The 20,237-nt window shown below is 39.8% G+C and overlaps 1 protein-coding gene across 1 annotated transcript in view; it reads right to left on the bottom strand.

Annotated features, from left to right (window-relative positions):
- The window catches only part of LOC126202947 (RING finger and transmembrane domain-containing protein 2), an 88,297-nt gene that overhangs the window by 33,298 nt on the left and 34,762 nt on the right, over positions 1-20,237 (bottom strand). Inside the window, exons 3-4 of the mRNA XM_049937049.1 lie at positions 11,666-11,782; positions 4,118-4,295 (exon numbers count right to left, since the gene is read on the bottom strand). Coding sequence (XP_049793006.1) covers positions 4,118-4,295; positions 11,666-11,782 — 295 coding nt within the window. The remainder of the gene's footprint in view (positions 1-4,117; positions 4,296-11,665; positions 11,783-20,237) is intronic.

Raw genomic sequence — 20,237 nt, 5'->3', positions numbered from 1 at the left:
CTTGTTTCGTTGTATGGGGGCTGGGTTACATAGTTGCCGCATTAAAGGCCAAATACTGCTGAGTCTACAGTATACAATAAGAATACACACATGAATCAAATGGTCAAAGGTTTCTATCACTCGGCAATTGTGAATTATGAAAGAAACATATACATTTATAAATGAAAGATTGAAATGAAAAAAAATCTGCAGGTACTTTCTTAAAGACTTTAAATGAGTATGACAGCAGAAGTACTTTTGAGAATGCTGTATATTTCTGCAAAACACTTATTGGTGCCGATGGTCCAGCAATTAAATAAAATACAAGTTGAATAACAGGGAAACAATAGATTCCTACAGCAGGTAATTAGTTATGAACAACACCATAGCTTGTGAGATATTCACTTCTAAACGCACACTACGTCTTCACTGCAGAAGCCACGGAAATCTCAAGTGCACAAGTCAGCACTACGAAGTATTTCTATCTGCCACGAACACGCGCAAGCCGCTCCACACTCTCCAAGTCCCTCTCGTGAAAGTGCATCCCTCGCACTGTCGCGTCCAGCGCTCTGCGTGTCCTGTGCCGTACTTTCCTGTGTCCTACATCTCTCTTAGTAATGAGCGCTGTGATTGGCTAGAGCGCTCCCTCCATGTCTCCAAGCTGACGTACATTCACAAATATATTGAAACACATTCTAAATGCTGGATTTACATTTAAATAACTTGAAATTAAATACATATTCCTACGGCTGGACCATAAACACACTCTAACACACATTATTAGATACAGAAACAAACTAAATAAACATATATCAAAGGAATAGAACAAAAGGTAGGCCAGTAGCCTAATGTCTCTGTGCTTTCCAAAACACAGTAAATATTGAACCAATTTCTTATGAATAGTATATATTGGTTATAAACAAAGACATAGATGAATAAATATATTTATAAGCGTGCTGCAACCATTTTTTCATGTAACTGAGGAGTACTTATGGCCTGCGAACCTTGCAGAACTTTGCAGGAGAGCTTCTGTAAAGTTTGGAAGGTAGGAGACGAGGTACTGGCAGAAGTAAAGCTGTGAGGACAGGGCGTGAGTCGTGCTTGGGTAGCTCAGTTGGTAGAGCACTTGCCCACGAAAGGCATTGGTCCTGAGTTCGAGTCTCGGTCCGGCACACAGTTTTAATCTGCCAGGAAGTTTCATTTCAGCGCACACTCTGCTGCAGAGTGAAAATCTCATTCAGGTCTACCCTGTCCAAAACCCTATCCACATAACCCAAAGTTGTGTTCTGTCATCCTCCCAACCTACAGAACATCCCTGTCCATCCCTACTCCAACCCTGCTCTCAACCCTGCAGTCTCATGGGCCTTTCCTTGAGGTTGACCTAGCTGCAAGACCTGTCCCATACACCCACCCACACTACACGCCACAATGCAAATGACTTCAACTGCTGCATCACTGTGCAGGCAATTTGGATACTGCCTTCCAGCACAACTTTCTTTGAACTACGCACGTGGGATATTCTGCACTCTTGCAGCCCCATGGCCCAAACTTCTGCAACCTGTCTCCCATAGCCTCACCTTACCTTTTCCCCTTCTCTTGTCTGTTCACAGCACTCCTTTGCCATCCACATCATGTACTGCTTTTTCTCCCCCCCCCCCCTCTCTCTCTCTCTCTCACACACACACACACACACACACACACACACACACATTCTTCATCTCCACATTACTTTCCTCCCCTCCCTCCCTTTCTCCCACTCTCTGTCTTACATGTTCTAACCTCTGAATTACGAGGGCAGTTCAATAAGTAATGCAACACATTTTTTTTCTGAAACAGGGGTTGTTTTATTCAGCATTGAAATACACCAGGTTATTCCCCAATCTTTTAGCTACACAACACTATTTTTCAATGTAATCTCCATTCAATGCTACGGCCTTACGCCACCTTGAAATGAGGGCCTGTATGCCTGCACGGTACAATTCCACTGGTGGATGTCGGAGCCAACGTCGTACTGCATCAATAACTTCTTCATCATCCGCGTAGTGCCTCCCACGGATTGCGTCCTTCATTGGGCCAAACATATGGAAATCCGACAGTGTGAGATCGGGGCTGTAGGGTGCATGAGGAAGAACAGTCCACTGAAGTTTTGTGAGCTCCTCTCGGGTGCGAAGACTTGTGTGAGGTCTTGCGTTGTCATGAAGAAGGAGAAGTTCGTTCAGATTTTTGTGCCTACGAACACGCTGAAGTCGTTTCTTCAATTTCTGAAGAGTAGCACAATACACTTCAGAGTTGATCGTTTGACCATGGGGAAGGACATCGAACAGAATAACCCCTTCAGCGTAACTGTAACCATGACTTTGCCGGCTGAGGGTATGGCTTTAAGCTTTTTCTTGGTAGGGGAGTGGGTGTGGCGCCACTCCATTGATTGCCGTTTTGTTTCAGGTTCGAAGTGATGAACCCATGTTTCATCGCCTGTAACAATCTTTGACAAGAAATTGTCACCCTCAGCCACATGACGAGCAAGCAATTCCGCACAGATGGTTCTCCTTTGCTCTTTATGGTGTTCGGTTAGACAACGAGGGACCCAGCGGGAACAAACCTTTGAATATCCCAACTGGTGAACAATTGTGACAGCACTACCAACAGAGATGTCAAGTTGAGCACTGAGTTGTTTGATGGTGATCCGTCGAACATCTCGAACGAGTGTGTTCGCACGCTCCGCCATTGCAGGAGTCACAGCTGTGCACGGCCGGCCCGCACGCGGGAGATCAGACAGTCTTGCTTGACCTTGCGGCAATGATGACACACGCTTTGCCCAACGACTCACCGTGCTTTTGTCCACTGCCAGATCACCGTAGACATTCTGCAAGCGCCTATGAATATCTGAGATGCCCTGGTTTTCCGCCAAAAGAAACTCGATCACTGCCCATTGTTTGCAACGCACGTCCGTTACAGACGCCATTTTAACAGCTCCGTACAGCGCTGCCACCTGTCGGAAGTCAATGAGACTATACGAGACGAAGCGGGAATGTTTGAAAATATTCCACAAGAAATTTCCGGTTTTTTCAACCAAAATTGGCCGAGAAAAAAAATGTGTTGCATTACTTATTGAACTGCCCTCGTACTTTTGTCTTGTTGTGCAGCAGCTGAGTTACCTGGTGTAAGACCTGCCTCCCAATGTCCTACCACCCCCTCCTTGCGTCATGTGTCCTTCCGCCCCCCCTTCCAACTTCCATCTGTCCAGACAACTGCTCTCAATAATCTACAATCAATAATAACAAAGGAAGATCAGGGTTTAACATCTTGTTGACACAGAGGTCATGGAGGCGGAATCCCCAGTCAGTCTCTTTGTGACTGCAAGAGTGAGTGTATTTGGATGCCTGCGTGTGAATTTGTGCACTTTTACTAGAAAAAAGAGGAAGAGCTCAATAGCTATTGTGATCACAGTTTTCCGTGCACCAGTCTGCTAAAGGTAAGTGGTGGCCTTTTCCTTATTATACGTAAATTAATACATGAATCTATCATTGACCTCCTACTCGGATGTTTCCCCTTCCTCTGAGTCTCCCCTTGTCTTCAAAACAAGTGGATCCTTATCAGACTGAGGTCTGAGTGACCTGTATCTCCTTACTGGGAAGAGGATATTTCAGTTTTCGAGGTTTCACTTTTTTCCTTTCCAGTTTAAATGTTCCTGTTGGCAGTACTTGGGAGTTTCACCTTCTGGAGGTAAGTACTGTGCAGCCATTCTGTTTCTTTGTAATATTATACAAAAATCAATAGCTGTGTACAGAAATATTGAAGACTTAATTGTATTTATGGCTGACTCGTCTCCAGAAAAATATTAAAAAGTTCATATTTTGAAACAGTTAAGTATAGTGCCGCAGGAAATAACAAGAAATGATAACAGTGAAACAGAAGAATACTGCAATTGGCAATTTGGTCTAGTTGTAGGCACAAAAGGAGACAGCAATAAAGTGCTACACGAAACCTTGCATACTTTGTTGGGCCAAGTGATAGCTTTTCATTCCTACTCTTAGAAAATACCTTGCACAAATCTTATCAAATGTAACTAACTTCCCAGTCTCTTGCCAAGTGGGTAGCATTACAACATAACTATTAATCAATTGAGAAGAATACATACCTGAGATAGAGCTTTTGGTCCTCAAAGAAATAATACAATCCAAGGATACAAACAAGTAAGTTTGTTACAACGAGACCAAGAGTGCCAAGGCTACGGCGAGATTGTTTCCCAATTTCTCTCCTTAGAACAGTGTTGCTATAGCATGCCGTTATTGATAAGGCCAGAAATATAAGAATGCCTGAAACAGTTCAGGCTTCAGTTAAAATACCAAATTACATGTTATTTAATGCTGTCATATCTGTCAGAAATTATTTATGAATAAACATAAAATTTTGTATTACAAAAATAGTTACGTGGAGAAAGCATACACAGTGCACTAAGAGCAAAAAAATAAAATACAATGAATATGAAATTTATCCGCATCCATAGCTGAGGCTGTTAATGCACATTTGTGTAGTGGTCCTTGACTCTGAGGTAAGCCAGTTCAATTCTTTGTGTCGGATGAAATTTCCACTTGCACAGTATTTGGCCGGCAAGGGGAGGATAGGTGATGGTGCAAATTTCCCGATTGCCAGTCTTTGTGCCAATGTCTTGGATTAAATTTCAAACCTTTCTGCAGTGTCTCATGAAGTGAGGGCATGTGACACTGTTGACAATAATCCATCCACCTTACGGAGAAGTAAGAGTGTAGCGGCCCCCTTTGTGCTATCCATGAGGAGTAGGCTACGTGCTTGCACTGGGTTCGACCCTCTCCCTTCCTTTCATCCATCACGACACAAACCCAACACTACACTGTACAAATACTCATCACAGTCATCCACAAGACACGGATACATGCTTGACACTTTGTAACAGGTTGGAGGAAGGCAATGCACACCACCTCCACTAAGGGTTTTCCCTGAGTGGCAGTGACAGGTTTCCTACATCTGCTCAGCCCCTCATATCGTGAGTATGGGACTGTTTATTTAAGTACTGTTATATGAAATTTACTCAAAAAATTACACCCCACCAAATAACATATATATTAAAAAACTAATAAAAATAACAGTGAATGCTTCTACTCTAATGTTATGTGCAATAAAATGTGTGTTCATTATTAGTCATTCTAAGCCATCTGCAGGAACAAGACCTCCCTATACACTATGTGATCAAAAGTATCCGGAGACCTGGCTGAAAATGACTTACAAGTTCGTGGCACCCTCCACCGGTAATGCTGGAATTCAATACGGTGTTCGACCACCCTTAGCCTTGATGACAGCTTCCACTCTTGCAGGCTTACATTCAATCAGATGCTCAAAGGTTTCTTGGGGAATGGCAGCCCATTCTTCATTGACTGCTGCACTGAGGAGAGGTATTGATGTCGATCGGTGAGGCCTGGCACGAAGTCGGCTTTCCAAAACATCCCAAAGGTGTCCTATAGGATTCAGGTCAGATCAGGCCAGTCAGTGGTTATTGTTGTGTAAACACTCCGCCACAGGCCGTGCATTATGAACCGGTGCACAACCATGTTGAAAGATGCAATCGCCATTACCAAATTACTCTTCAACAATGGGAAGCAAGAAGGTGCTTAAAACATCATTGTAGGCCTGTGCTGTGATAGTACCACGCAAAATGACAAGGAGTGCAAGCCCCCTCCATGGAAAACACAACCACACCATAACACCACTACCTCCGAACTTTACTGTTGGCACTACACACACTGGCAGATGTAGTTCACTGGGCATTTGCCATACCCACACCCTGCCATCAGATCGCCACATTATGTACCGTGATTCGCCATGCCACACTACGTTTTTCCACTGTTCAATCATCCAATGTTTACATTCCTTACACCAAGAAAAGCACCGTTTGGCATTTGCCAGCATGATGTGTGGCTTATGAGCAGCTACTTGACCATGAAAGCCAAGTTTTCTCACCTCCGCATAACTGTCATAGTGCCTGCAGAGGATCCTGATGCAGTTTGGAATTCCTTTGTGATAGTCTGGATAGATGTCTCCCTATTACACATTACGACCCTCTTCAACTGTCGGCGGTCTCTGTCAGTCAACAGATGAGACTGGTCTGTATGTTTTTGTGCTGTATGTGTCCCTAGGGGTGTTTAGGAGTGTGGAAATCTCGCGTACAGACATATGACACAAGTGAGACCCAATCACCTGACCACGTTCAAAGTCCGTGAGTTCTGTGGAGCACCCCATTCTGCTCTCTCACAATGTCTAATGACTACTGAGGTCGCTGATATGGAGTACCTGGCACTAGATGGCAGCACAATGCACCTAATATGAAAAATGTATGTTTTGGGGTTGTCCGGATACTTTTGACCACATAGAGTATTTTTCAATGCATTACAGTCTCTAGTTAAATGCACTGAAATTGCTCCTGTCTGTTTTCTAATGTCATCTACCCACCATCCATTAAGTCATAGTCTCAGAGCTTTCATATCTTTTGGAATCCAATAAAGAGCTATCTTGGTCCTCTACCACACATTTCTGTGGATACACCATCTAATCAAAGCATCCGGAAACCTATTAGTGGACATTAGTATAGTGTGTCTCCACTCTTCACCTTTATGATGGCTCAAGCTCTGCAACGCAATGTCTGAATGTCACTGGAAGGATGGCAGTCCATACTTCTCCAACAGCCGAAACCAGAGAAGATAATGATGTTGGACGCTGAGGTCCACAGTGAAGTCAATGTTCCAACTCATCCCAAAGGAGTTTAACTGGTGTCAGGTAGGGACTCTGGGTAGACCAATCTATTTAAGGAATGTTGTTATCCACAAAAAATTGCCTCACAGAAACTGTTTTATGACAGAGTGCACTGTCATGCTGATACACATACACTTATCACCTCTGAACCATCCCGTTACTGTAAGCAGTACATAATGCTGCAAAATGTGTTCCTATCACATCAAATTAAGCATTTTCTTATGCACCATACCCTAAAAATGACTAACACCCCATACCGTACCACCACCTCCTCCATACTTCACTGCTGGTACTATGCATGATGGCAGGTAATAATCTCCAGGTATTTATCAAATCAAAACCTTTCCATGGAATTGCCACAGGGTGTGCAGGTGGTCACTCCAAATCATTTGTTTTCAGTCATCCTCTGTCCAATGGCATTGCTCTTTACATCAACTCATGCAATGCTTAGCACTGACTACAGAAATGTGTAGCTTAAGAGGAGCTGCTCAACCTTTGTATCCTATTCTTTTAACTCCATACACAAAATCATTGTACTAACTGGACTGCTGGTAGCACTTTGGAACTCACAAGTGATTCCCTCTTCTGATTTCATGTCATTTTTTTACAACCACCCTCTGCAATGCTTGACAGTACATGCCCATCAGCACGAGGTCTCCCTGGCCTCGATTTAGCTGTAGTGATTCCTTCGTATTTCCACTTCACAACCACCACAATAGCTGACTTGGGCAGCTTTAGAAGAGCTGAAACGTCCCTGATGAATTTGTTACTCAGGTGACGCCCAACAACTAATCCACATTCAAAGTCACCGAGCTATCCTGCCCGACCTACTCTGCTGACAGCACATTCCTCCTACCACCTCTTATACTGGCAGGTCTGCCTCTAGTGACATCTACTATTCAATTCCACATTACATAGGGGTGTCCAGACACTTATGATCAAATTATGTGTAAGTCCTGAAAGCCTCCATTCCATTTTCTTTAAATTCACCATTACATACTCCCCTCCTGTTTGTTCCCTGATGCATCTACGTGTTTTCTTGTTTCTCCCAGTAACTCCCAATGAGCATCTCTCTCCTCCAATCACTGAGCAACCCTCAAGTTTGTAACTGTTTTTTTCCCATTAAAAATCCATGTCTCAGTGCCACCAATCAGAATTAGTAATACACAATGATTGTAAACTTTCATTTTCACACACATTATCAAGCCTAGTTTTGACAAACTTTATGAAAAGTACTCCAGGTCAGTTCCACTCTTCTGTTTGTTACTCTCTCTGTTCATCTTTTCTATGTCTTCAGTGACTCTAAATAAAGAAAAGCCCCATTATAGCATTTATGACTTCTTTATTAATTTGTATCACCATATTTTTTGTACACTAGTTGTGCAGTGTTTTGTCTTATTAAAATTACCTTTGGGACTAGTTTAAAACCTATTCTATTAAGATATACGATTTATTGTTGAAGTTTATCTGCACAAGACATAAATAATACAATGCCATCCCTGAACAAAGGTACTTCAGATATTCCATGAACATATATTCCTCAATTTTCCCAGTTATGGAAGTGAAAACATCCTTTAGGACTGATAATTGCAGTGTTAGTGATATAGACTCTCTTTGCTTGAATACTCTTTCAATTTTGAATTTACCACTAACATGAGGTATAACAGAGACTGTAAAACCGACTACATACAAATTTTTCAATATACTAGTATAAGTTAATTTAACACCTTGTTTCTCACAGAATGTTAGTATACATTTTTTGAAGCCAAGTCACAAGCTTTCTCAGAATCTAAGAATTCCAGAAAAAGTGCTAATACAGTGTCACTATACATTCCATTAAATCGTTCACAACTTGCAAATAGTCCATTGTGCTTTATCCATTTCTAAAGCCATCTCATTCGTTTGTCTGATTAAGATGTGATGTTTTCTCTATAAAGTCTGTGTTAATTTTTTTTTTGTCTGCCTTCTTTCTTGTTAAGTAGTCCGCCCCGGTAGCTGAGTGGTCAGCGTGACAGACTGTCAATCCTAAGGGCCCGGGTTCAATTCCCGGCTGGGTCGGAAATTTTCTCCGCTCAGGGACTGGGTGTTGTGTTGTCCTAATCATCATCATTTCATCCCCATCGACACGCAGGTTGCCGAAGTGGCGTCAAATCGAAAGACCTGCACCAGGCGAACGGTCTACCCGACGGGAGGCCCTAGCCACACGACATTTCCATTTCTTGTTAAGCAGAATAAAGACACTATCTCAGTTTCAGGAATTGTTTTCTCCGCAGACATTCTGTAAATAATTTCATAAGTTTCTTTCATATTTCTTTGACTGAATGTAATTACTTATATTGGAACATTGTCTCCAGATACCTTTATTTTCTCCATACTTCCAGTAACTTTTTACATTCCAGCAGTATTACTTCTTCAATATCATTATTTGATAAATGCGCTTCTCATTCACCTCTTGGACCACAGAATTTTTTTCCAATCTGCAAATGTGGGCACAACGTTCTCTCTACTGTTAAATACTGCATCATCATTCACCTAAATGATAAAATGATGTCTACACATCACAGCTTTCTCTTTTATAATTTTTTCAAGTTTTCCCGGCTTATTTATTGTGGACACTTCCAACACTTGTATAAGTCCCACAATATTTCATTGAAGAACTATTCAACACCTACGGGTGGTTACAGTAGTTATTGCTGCAAGATGCAACTGGTGGTACACGTGCTCTGCCTCACGAAAATCACCAGTCATGTCTTGCAGCAATAACTACTGTAAACATCTACATGTGATGAACAGTTGCTTCGATGAAATGTTGTGGGACTTACACAACGTTATCCATGCCAAATCTGAGAAGTGTACTTGCAGTTTATTTTCTGTTTTTTCATACTTTTAATATTTTGACTTAATCCCTTACTACATTTTTACTGTTGCTTTCTGCATTCTCTTGACACAATTCTTGAATAGTTTTGTTTAATGCAGCCTATTCCATCATGGTCCTATTATTATCTACTTAGAACTCTAACCTTATTTTTCTTTTGCTATCTTTTTACCTGCAATATATTTTGATGTTCCACAAGTATGTTTGTTGAATGACTGTCCATTTCATCTATGGCTGTACTAGTTTTATTATTCAACATGTTGAACTTGCTGTTTAACTTAGTCTGGTATCTTTCCTATTCTTAAATAAATTTTTTGACTTCTTGGCTAATGAGTCTGCTCTTTCTAGTTTTGGATCTTTCTCTTTTTAATTTACTGAGAAGAATTCTTTTACAGTTACATCGGGAGTTAAATTGTGTGAAGTATTTTACTACAGATTTCTGCCAAAAGTTTGATCTCTGTGAAGTCTCAATAATTTCTGAAGCCCTCACCTTCAACCCAAAACCTCAATTCAACCATACTTCCCATATCATCCAAAGTAGTGTTCCGCATCCCACTGGACCTATAGAATATCCTTGTCCATCCCTATTCTAATCCTGCTCCCAATCCTACATCCCACAGATCATTCCTTGTGGTTGACCCAGGTGCAGGACCTGTCCCATATGTCCACTCATCATTGCTTACTGCACTCCAGTCACAGGCATCTCCTACCCAACAAAAGGCAGAGCTACATGTGAAACCAGCCATGTTATATATCAGCTATGTGATTACTGCATAGCAATCTGTGTGTGGATGAGAAGTAATCACGTGTCCGCCACTTGCATGAATGGTCACAGCCAAAATGTGGCAAGCCACTAACTCTAGCATCCAGCTGCTCGACATGATGTGCATCACAACAAAAATGTTTTCAACAGCTGCTTCACTACATGGACCAATTGGATATTCTCTTCCAGCACAAGTTTCTCTGAACTATGCAGGCAGTTCCTTCTCGCACTACTCTTCTCCCCCCCCCCCCCCCTCCCAACTTCTCTCTCTCTCTCTCTCTCTCTCTCTCTCTCTCTCTCCAGGCCTCTGCCCCCTTTTCCCCAGCTCACAGCTATTCCCCTTATTCTCTCCCCTTCCTGTCTCCCTCTTCACCACCACCTTTCCCTCTCCTCCCCTCTCTATCTATTTCCCTTACATGCACTACCCTCAAAGCGCTTTTTGTCATTTCGTGCAGGCTCCGAGTCACCTGCCCCACACTACCTGCTACCCCGTCCTTACCTCATGTATCCTTTCCTACCCACTTTCCACCTCCACCTATGCAGACAAGTACTTTCGATAATCAATATGCAATAATCAGCATCGCTGCTACCACAAGTGTGTATTTTTGGGTGCCTGTAAGGTAGTGTGTGATTGTGCGTACTCTTACTAGAAAAAGAGCACTGCTCAAAAGCTAGTATTAATTATTTTCTATTACATGTTTCTGTGCACCATACACCATTCCTCTATATGTAAGTGGTTGTCTTCCCCTTATATTGCATCTTTTACAGTGGATAAAATATGAAGATAACTGGCAGTAAACTGAGAAGCATGTAGTTCACAAGGATGGTAAGCAAAACAACGAAGTGGCAGTAGTTAGTTTACAGTACATAAAGTAACACTAGCCTCAAGCTCTGAATGGAAAAAGGGGGGGGGGGGGGGGGGGAATGCCTACAGTCTGATGGAACAATTAGTTTTATCGCAAGCCTGTGGATAATTACTACATCCCCATTCACAGCAAGCATCTCAATTTGATAGCATATAGATTTTCTTCTAAGCTTTTCTAATCCTTTCATTGTCAAACAGAATTTATATTCTCTTGTTCATCTTTTCAACATTACAATAAATTCCACTGACAAAAAAGTCTTCATTAACACTATTTTCAGTACATTTACACACACAAAATGCTTATCATAATGACAGAAACATTCTATATGTGAATACAAACACAATGACATGATCAATAAAATTTCAACGTATAATGTTTTATCGGCAGTCCAAGCATTACCTGCTCGATGATCATATAATCCTTTTGCGCAGAGTATCAGGACAAATGGAATGTATTTTTGTAGAATGGATAGGAACTCTCTTGTTTCTGGACTCTGTCGCAATATTTCAGCAGGCCCTGGAAAAAAATGGGGGAGTTAATGTAGGAGAAATTTTTCCAATCTTCTGAATCTAATGTGACAATACAGCAAATGAAGACAGTTTTAAAAGTACAATAATGCATCAACAAAGAAGCTCAGTTCATAATTTATTACTATAAACAATGAAGACCCCCCATGAACCATGGACCTTGGTGTTGGTGGGGAGGCTTGCATGCCTCACCGATACAGATGGTGGTACCATAGGTGCAACCCCACAACGGAGGAGTATCTGTTGAGAGGCCAGACAAACATGTGGTTCCTGAAGAGGGGCAGCAGCCTATTTGCAGGGGCAACAGTCTGGATGATTGACTGATCTGGCCTTGTAATATCAACCAAAGCAGCTTTGCTGTGCAGCTTTACTGTATGGTTAAATGATGATGGCGTCCTCTTGGGTAAAATATTCCGGAGGTAAAACAGTCCCCCATTCGGATCTCCGGACAGGGACTACTCAAGAGGACATCGTTATCAGGAGAAAGAAAACTGGTGTACTACAAATCGGAGCGTGGAATGTCAGATCCCTTAATAGGACAGGTAAGTCAGAAAATTTAAAAAGGGAAATGGATATATTACAGTTAGATATAGTGGGAATTAGTGAAGTTCAGTGGCAGGAGGAACAAGACTTCTGGTCAGGTGAATACAGGGTTATAAATACAAAATCTAATTACAGCAATGCAGGAGTAGGTTTAATAATGAATAAAAAAATTGTAACAGGGATAAGCTACTACGAACAGCATATTGAACACATTATTGTAGCCAAGATAGACACGATGCCCAGGCGTACCACAGTAGTACAAGTTTATATGCCAACTAGCTCCGCAGATGATGAAGATATTGGAGAAATGTATGATGCAATGAAAGAAATTATTCAGATAGTCAAGGGAGACGAAAATTTAATAGTCATGGGAGACTGGAATTCCAGAGTAGGAAATGTGAGAGAAGGAAACATAGTGGGTGAATATGGATTGAGGATAAGGAACAAAAGGGGAAGCTGCCTGGTAAAATTTTGCACAGAGCATAACTTAACCATAGCTAACACTTGGTTCAAGAATCATGAAAGAAGGTTGTATACGTAGAAGAGGCCTGGAGACACTGGAAGGTTTCAGACAAATTATATAATGGCAAGACAGATATTTAGGAACAAGATTTTAAATTGTAAGATATTTCCAGGGGGCAGATGTGGACACTGACCACAATTTATTGGTTATGAACTGTAGATTAAAATTGAAGAAACTGCAAAAAGGTGTGAATTTACGGAGATGGGACCTGGATAAACTGACAGAACCAGACGTTGTAGAGAGTTTCAGAGAGAGCATTAGGAAATGATTGACAAGAACAGGGGAAAGAAAGACAGTATAAGAAGAATGGGTAGCTTTCAGAGATCAAATAGTGAAGGCAGCAGAGGATCAAGTATGTAAAAAAAAACAAGGGCCAGTAGAAATCCTTGGGTAAAAGAATAGATACTGAATTTCATTGATGAAAGGAGGAAATATAAAACTGCAGTACATGAAGCAGGTGAAAAGGAATACAAATGTCTCAAAAATGAGATCGACGGGAAGTGCAAAATGGCTAAGCAGGGATGGCTAAAGGACAAATGTAAGGATGTAGAAGCATGAATCACTAGGGGTAAGATACATATCGCCTACACGAAAATTAAAGAGACCTTCGGAAAAAAGAGAACCACCTGTACGAATATCAAGAGCTCAGATGCAAAACCTGTCCTACGCAAAGAAGGTAAAGCAAAAAGGTGGAAGTAGTATATAGAGGGTCTATACAAGGGCAATGTACTAGAGGGAAATATTATAGAAATGGGAGAGGACATAAATGAAGATAAGATCAGAGATATGGTGCTGTGTGAAGAATTTGACATAGCACTGAAAGACCTAAGTCGAAACAAGGCCCCAGGAGTAGATGACATTACATTAGAACTACTGATAGCCTTGGGAGAGCCAGTCCTGACAAAACTCTACCATCTGGTGAGCAAGATTTATGAGGCAGGCGAAACACCCTCAGACTTCAAGAAGAATATAATAATTCCAATCCCAAAGAAAGCAGGTGCTGACAGATGTGAAAATTACCAAACTATCAGTTTAATAAGCCACGGTTGCAAGAATTCTTTATTGATTGGCGACTCCATGGAGTGCTGTGTGCCCAACGACCATATATGTTAAATTAAAAGGAAAGTCAGCGTTGGTCGTAATATTGATGTTTTATTAATAGCAGAATCGATTTTCGATCACATAGTGATCATCTTTGGTGCTGGAAGTTAATATATTTTTAAATTTTTATTTTATTTAATTTTTTTTTACATAGCAATCAATGAGTAAAAACAAAAAGCGCAAATACACCTGAGTATAAACCAACTGTTGGAAAGAACATACCTGTACACATTAAACTCGGATACTGGTGTCAAGTTATCAATAACCAAAACTGAGAAGCGATCACTATAACTGAAGCCGCTGTTTACGTCACCTATACAGCAGACCTCAGTGTGACAGGGTCTTGGAACGCCCTCTATGTGGCGTGTGTCACGTGAAGACTTAACAATTCTTTATTTGCCAAGAGATTACCACCAAATACCAACTTGTACTTACAAATCATTAATTGAATATTTCAATTTTAAAATTGTACATTAAAAAACGCACAGCAAGAAAAAGACAGGGGGGTAATGCACATCTTGCCAACATATGCTGGCATGTTATTTTCAAACAACTTAAAAAACATGTCAGAATAAAAACCAACAGGGTAAGTTATATGGTGTAAAATTACAAGACTAGAAAAGAAGAAAAATATACAAATAACGTAACATCAAATATAACAGAATTTGTTACAACACAGTAACTGCCAACTGGCGTAGGGAGTCAGAGATATAAGGTTCTTAATTTACGTAAAATATTACATTGACACCAATAAGTCAAATACATAAATGTAATTATACCTTGTATGTCACAATATAGCATTTCAGAATGCCATGAAACTCATTACGTGTTATAAAAAATTTTTTCAAAAGGTGCAGATTAACAATTTTTTATCATATTTAATGACGTGATAAAACACACATCTCATTTGTCCCGTTGGGACATGTGAGCACTTTATATAAATTAAAAAGTCACCATAATTATGAAAGCAGAATGTTTTAAAAGCACATTGTGGATGCAGAGATCATTTAGCGCATTCATGAGTGAAAACTACTGTTACAAATTACAAAGAATAAATTATATGTTGGATAGAGACAAAATACGCTAGCTTAGTAGATACCTCCACTATCACACCTGTTATTTATAGAAAAATTTATCATATGATACAAACAGAACTTGGGTATAAGGAAACAGTGTTCTCTTTAAAGCATAAAAGCTTTGTCCCAAATAAATACACTGCACTCAAGTTATACTCTTTTTTTGCACAAGCACTGGGTCAGAACCTATCATACCTCTACAGTTGATAGAACAGAAATGAAAACTGTCAAGCAAACGGTTTTTGATACTCATATAAAGGAGATAATTTTATTACATGTCTTATAGCAGCAGTGGGACCCCTTATAACATAAAAGCTAATTTTTAAAAAACCATATATACAAAATAGGCCATAACAATTAATCTAAAACGCAAGTACTGGATAAATGGTAATATACATCGTATATCAAGAAAAAATGTCATAAAGTGCGAAAAATAACAGTACAAATTATTTCCAAAAAAATACATCGCACTGTAGTTAATTAGAGCCAGATTACGCACATTTTTCCAATTACTAAAGCAATTACAATGTAGTGACAAACTAGCAATATAAATAATTACATAAAAGCGATGAGGGTTTGATCCCTTGTCTATTGGGAAACCATATAGATTGTCATAACCGAACGCTTAATGTGTTGTGTGCATGGATTTTTGTTAGAGACCTGTTATGACTGTCGGTTATGTAACCTGACCACCAGTTAACAGAGGTTATTACAAAACCAGTGCTAAAAGTACCAGCCATTTAATCTCAATAAAGAACCTCAAAAATGCTGTACATTAAAATATGTTAGCTAATGAAAATTATGGGTAATACGCGGTTCAGATAACTGATTCACACGTATTATCTAGTAATGTGAGAACAACGTTAACATAATAAAATCCTGTAATGCAGTTATGAGATATATACACATGAGCTGTATCGGAACCCTTATTACAACATGTTAATGTAAACAAATTCAAACGGCAAAGGAATTAAAAGGATACATGAAAATAATTACATATAAGTGAAAATAGTTACAATTTACTTCGTGTAAGCGCCTCAGAGATGTCAACTACATTGAAAACTATGTTCCAATAGGCATCCTAAACTTCCAGAATTGGAAGAACAAAATGGAGAATACTATTTTTAAAAACTAAATTAGTAAACTTTATTGGTGCAAACCAGAACATGTGTGTCTAAGCAGTAAGATACGTAAAACAGAAACTAACGTACGTGTTCTCGTAATGACTTTGAGTGAAACGTTGTATAAGAGGGATTTACAAGCGATTGATTTTGGATCGCCAATTGTCATGACTGGCCATTAGTTGACAGCTTTTTTACACAGGAAAGCAGGGAATCACTCCCAAGAGTGTGTACTTCTCGAAATCCTTTGTTCATTAAGTAACGCTATATCTGGAGATTTATGATGGCAAAAAATCTCCATCACTTCCATAAGGTCGAGAAAGTGTTCCTTTTCACCCTTATGCAACAACTTCAATTGAGACGTCAAATCTGGGGTTGTATGTCCAGCCGTTGTAAGAGTCAAGGTGCATGAAAGGGAAGCAGTGGTTGGGAGCAAGACAGGGTTGTAGCCTACCCCTGATGTTATTCAATCTGATTGCTACATAAAAATTTTTAACTTCCAGCACTGAAGATGATCACTATGTGATCGAAAATCGATTCTGCTATTAATGAAACATCAATATTATGACCAACGCAGACCTTCCTTTTAATTTAACAAATGCTTTACAGACAAATGGAAAAACTGGTAGAAGCCGACCTCGGGGAAGATTAGTTTTGATTCTGGAGAAATGTTGGAACATGTGAGGCAACTTATGTTTGAAGATAGATTAAGGAAAGTGAAACCCACATTTGTAGCATTTGTAGACTTAGAGAAATCTTTTGACAACGTTAACTGGAATACTCTCTTTCAAATTCTGAAGGTGGTAGGGGTAAAATACAGGGAGCGAAAGGCTATTTACAATTTGTACAGAAACCAGATGGCAGTTATAAGAGTCGAGGGTCGAGGGGCATGAAAGGGAAGCAGTGGTTGGGAAAGGAGTGAGACAGGGTTGTAGCCTCTCCCCGATGTTATTTAATCTGCATATTGAGCTAGCAATAAAGGGAAAAAAAGAAAAATTTGGAGTAAGAATTAAAATCCATAGACAAGAAATAAAAACTTTGTAATTTTGTCAGAGACAGCAAAAGACCTGCTGAAGGAGCAGCTGAACAGAATGGACAGCGTCTTGAAAGGAGGATATAAGATGAACATCAACAAAAGCAAAACGAGGATAACGGAATGTAGTCGAATTAAATCGGGTGATGCTGCGGGAATTAGATTAGGAAATGAGACGCTTAAAGTAGTAAATGAGTTTTGCTATTTGGGGAGCAAAATAACTGATGATGGTTGAAGTAGAGAGGATATAAAGATTTAAGTGTCAGGAAGTCATTTCTGTTAGTATTTGTATGGGGTGTAGCCATGTATGGAAGTGAAACGTGGACTATAAATAGTTTAGACAAGAAGAGAATAGAAGCTTTCGAAATGTGGTGTTACAGAAAAATGCTGAAAATTAGATGGGTAGATCATGAAACTAATGAGGAGATACTGAACAGAATTGGGGAGAAGAGGAGTTTGTGGCACAACTTGACTAGAAGAAGGGATCAGTTGTCTCAAGGGATCATCAATTCAGTATTGGAGGGAAGTGTGGAGGGTAAAAATTGTAGAGGGAAACCAAGAGATGAATACGCTAAGCAGATTCAGAAGGATGTAGGCTGCAGTAATTATTCGGAAATGAAGAGGCTTGCACAGGATAGAGTAGCACGGAGAGCTGCATCAAACCAGTCTCTGGACTGAAGACCACAGCAACAGCAACAGAGCAACAACAACAACAACAACAACAACAACAACAATGAAAAGCAACAGAAAGAGAGAGAGCTATGTAAGAACGTGAGCAACAGTAAACACATGCACCTACTGCATCACAGCAACATTGTCTGAACTATACCTCAAAATTTTCACTAGATGCGGTAAACAAAAGGAAAGAAAAGGGTAGATAGTATAATTTACAGAGGGCAAAAATAAATTCTAATAACAACTATGTTTACAGCACTGTTGACAAAGTTGATCGGATGACTGCTCCACTCCATTTTGTGTCGTGTAGCAATTTTTTGGGGGACTCTCTTCCCTTTCCAAAAGGAAAAATCTCCATTGCCCTAAAAATAGTGATCATAATCATTAGCAACAGTCAATAATTTCCCGCCATAAACTGTTCTCGCAGATGAGAACACTTTCCCACTTTCCAACACTTCCTAATACAATTTCTTCTTATGTGCTTTGTTATAAAGAACCTCCTCTCTACAAAAGGAGTGAAAATGTCAATACGCATTACATGTGAGACAAGAAAGACTCCCACTACAGCTTTTAAAAAATCTGTTATTAGTGCAAAGAAGTATGAAGTATGGTAGTGTCAACCCACATCCCACATAGCTTAAATGGTTCAGAAACAGGTTTATTTATAAAATGAAATGAAGGCAGGTATCATTATGTAATATTTGTCACAAACAAACCTTTTATGCTGGAATTTTCCATTACTAATTTCCCTGGTAATTTTAATTCTGAAAATATTATCTGCTTGCTCCAGGTACGAAAACACACACACACACACACACACACACACACACACCTGTTATTCGCTGTATATGCCAACAGAATGTGCGATTTTAATCCAACCAAATTATGAGCCAGTAGATCAGTTAGATAACAGCTGGATCAACAATGGATACCTGAACCCATTCCAAAATATACTACAGTCTTCCTTTTACAATATCAGAGTTAATTATTTTCACTTGTATGTTTTTTTAACAAATACAATTCCCTTCAAAACCAGTAGGTCATGTCATGGTCACAATCTGAGGTCTAACACTTGCAAAGCAGCCAAACAAACTTCATCCTTACGTATCATCATCATCTACATGGATATTCTGCAAATCACATTTAAGTGCCTGGCAGAGGGTTCATCGAACCACCTTCACAATTCTCTATTATTTGAATCTTGTATAGCGCATGGAAAGAACGAACACCTGTATCTTTCCATAGAGCTCCGATTTCCCTTATTTTATCATGGTGATCGTTTCTCCCTATGTAGGTCGGTGTCAAAATATTTTCACATTCGGAAGAGAAAGTTGGTGATTGGAATTTCATGGGAAGTTTCCGTTGCAACAAAAAATGCCTTTCTTTTAATGATGTCCAGCCTAAATCCTGCATCATTTCTGTGACACTCTCTCCCATATTTTGCGATAATACCAAACAAGCTACCCTTCTTTGAACTTTTTTGATGTATTCTGTCAGTCCTATCTGGTAAGGACCCCAAAGCAAGGTTTATCACAATTTAACCTTAAGGTTCTCACAAGTGCCAATCAAGCACCAATGGAGAAATATATATACTACACACGCGCGTACACACATGCATGTGCACGCATGCATACATACATATGCGTTCACACAGGTTTTTTTACTTGCTAAAAACAAGAAGTAGCAACATTTTTTTATTGTATTTATGATGAGTGATAAAACATAGATCCATCATAACTCTCAAACTTGAATCAAAAACAGAGGTAGTACATTTTCTAAAACAAATGTGCATGATAAGAAGCCTCACAAGGAGCTGCTAAAATTGTTAAGCCCTGAAACAGTTGATACAAGTAGTCAGTGGTGGCTCATGCAAAATTTTACCAATGAGCTACAATGTGTTGGCCTATAGCCTTTTAACTTACAAGAATAATAATTGTAACTAAACTGAATATATTAATTTTATGTATATAGATTGAACTGTTCAAATATATTTCAATTTTGCAATTTATCATTTAACATTCGCAGAAATGGAAAAAAAATGATGCCAACAGTAGGAATTGAACCTAAGCCAACAAATTGCCAGTCGGTGTGCTTGACAACAGGCTAAAGCATCATTAAGTCAACTGCTCCTTAAAAATCCCTCATACTCTATGCTTGCACAATATGTTACATTGCCATGCAATGAAAATTACTGTTTTGGTGCTGGGAGTAACGTAGCAAGCGTTGTGCTGGAAGGGATGTCATCACATCAGAGCATGTGTAGTTGAAAACAGACACCTGTGTCCCTTCTCCGAGATGATCATAGCATGGCTAATCATCATTTCAGCACTCAACACTGGTTTCTAGTTCTCAAAGAAAGAGCACTACAAAAC

The sequence above is a fragment of the Schistocerca nitens genome, chromosome 9 (genome assembly GCF_023898315.1).
Source record: "Schistocerca nitens isolate TAMUIC-IGC-003100 chromosome 9, iqSchNite1.1, whole genome shotgun sequence".
Lineage (NCBI taxonomy): Eukaryota > Metazoa > Arthropoda > Insecta > Orthoptera > Acrididae > Schistocerca > Schistocerca nitens.
Note: the sequence above shows the minus strand (reverse complement) of the source record. Positions and strands in the feature narration are given on the sequence as shown.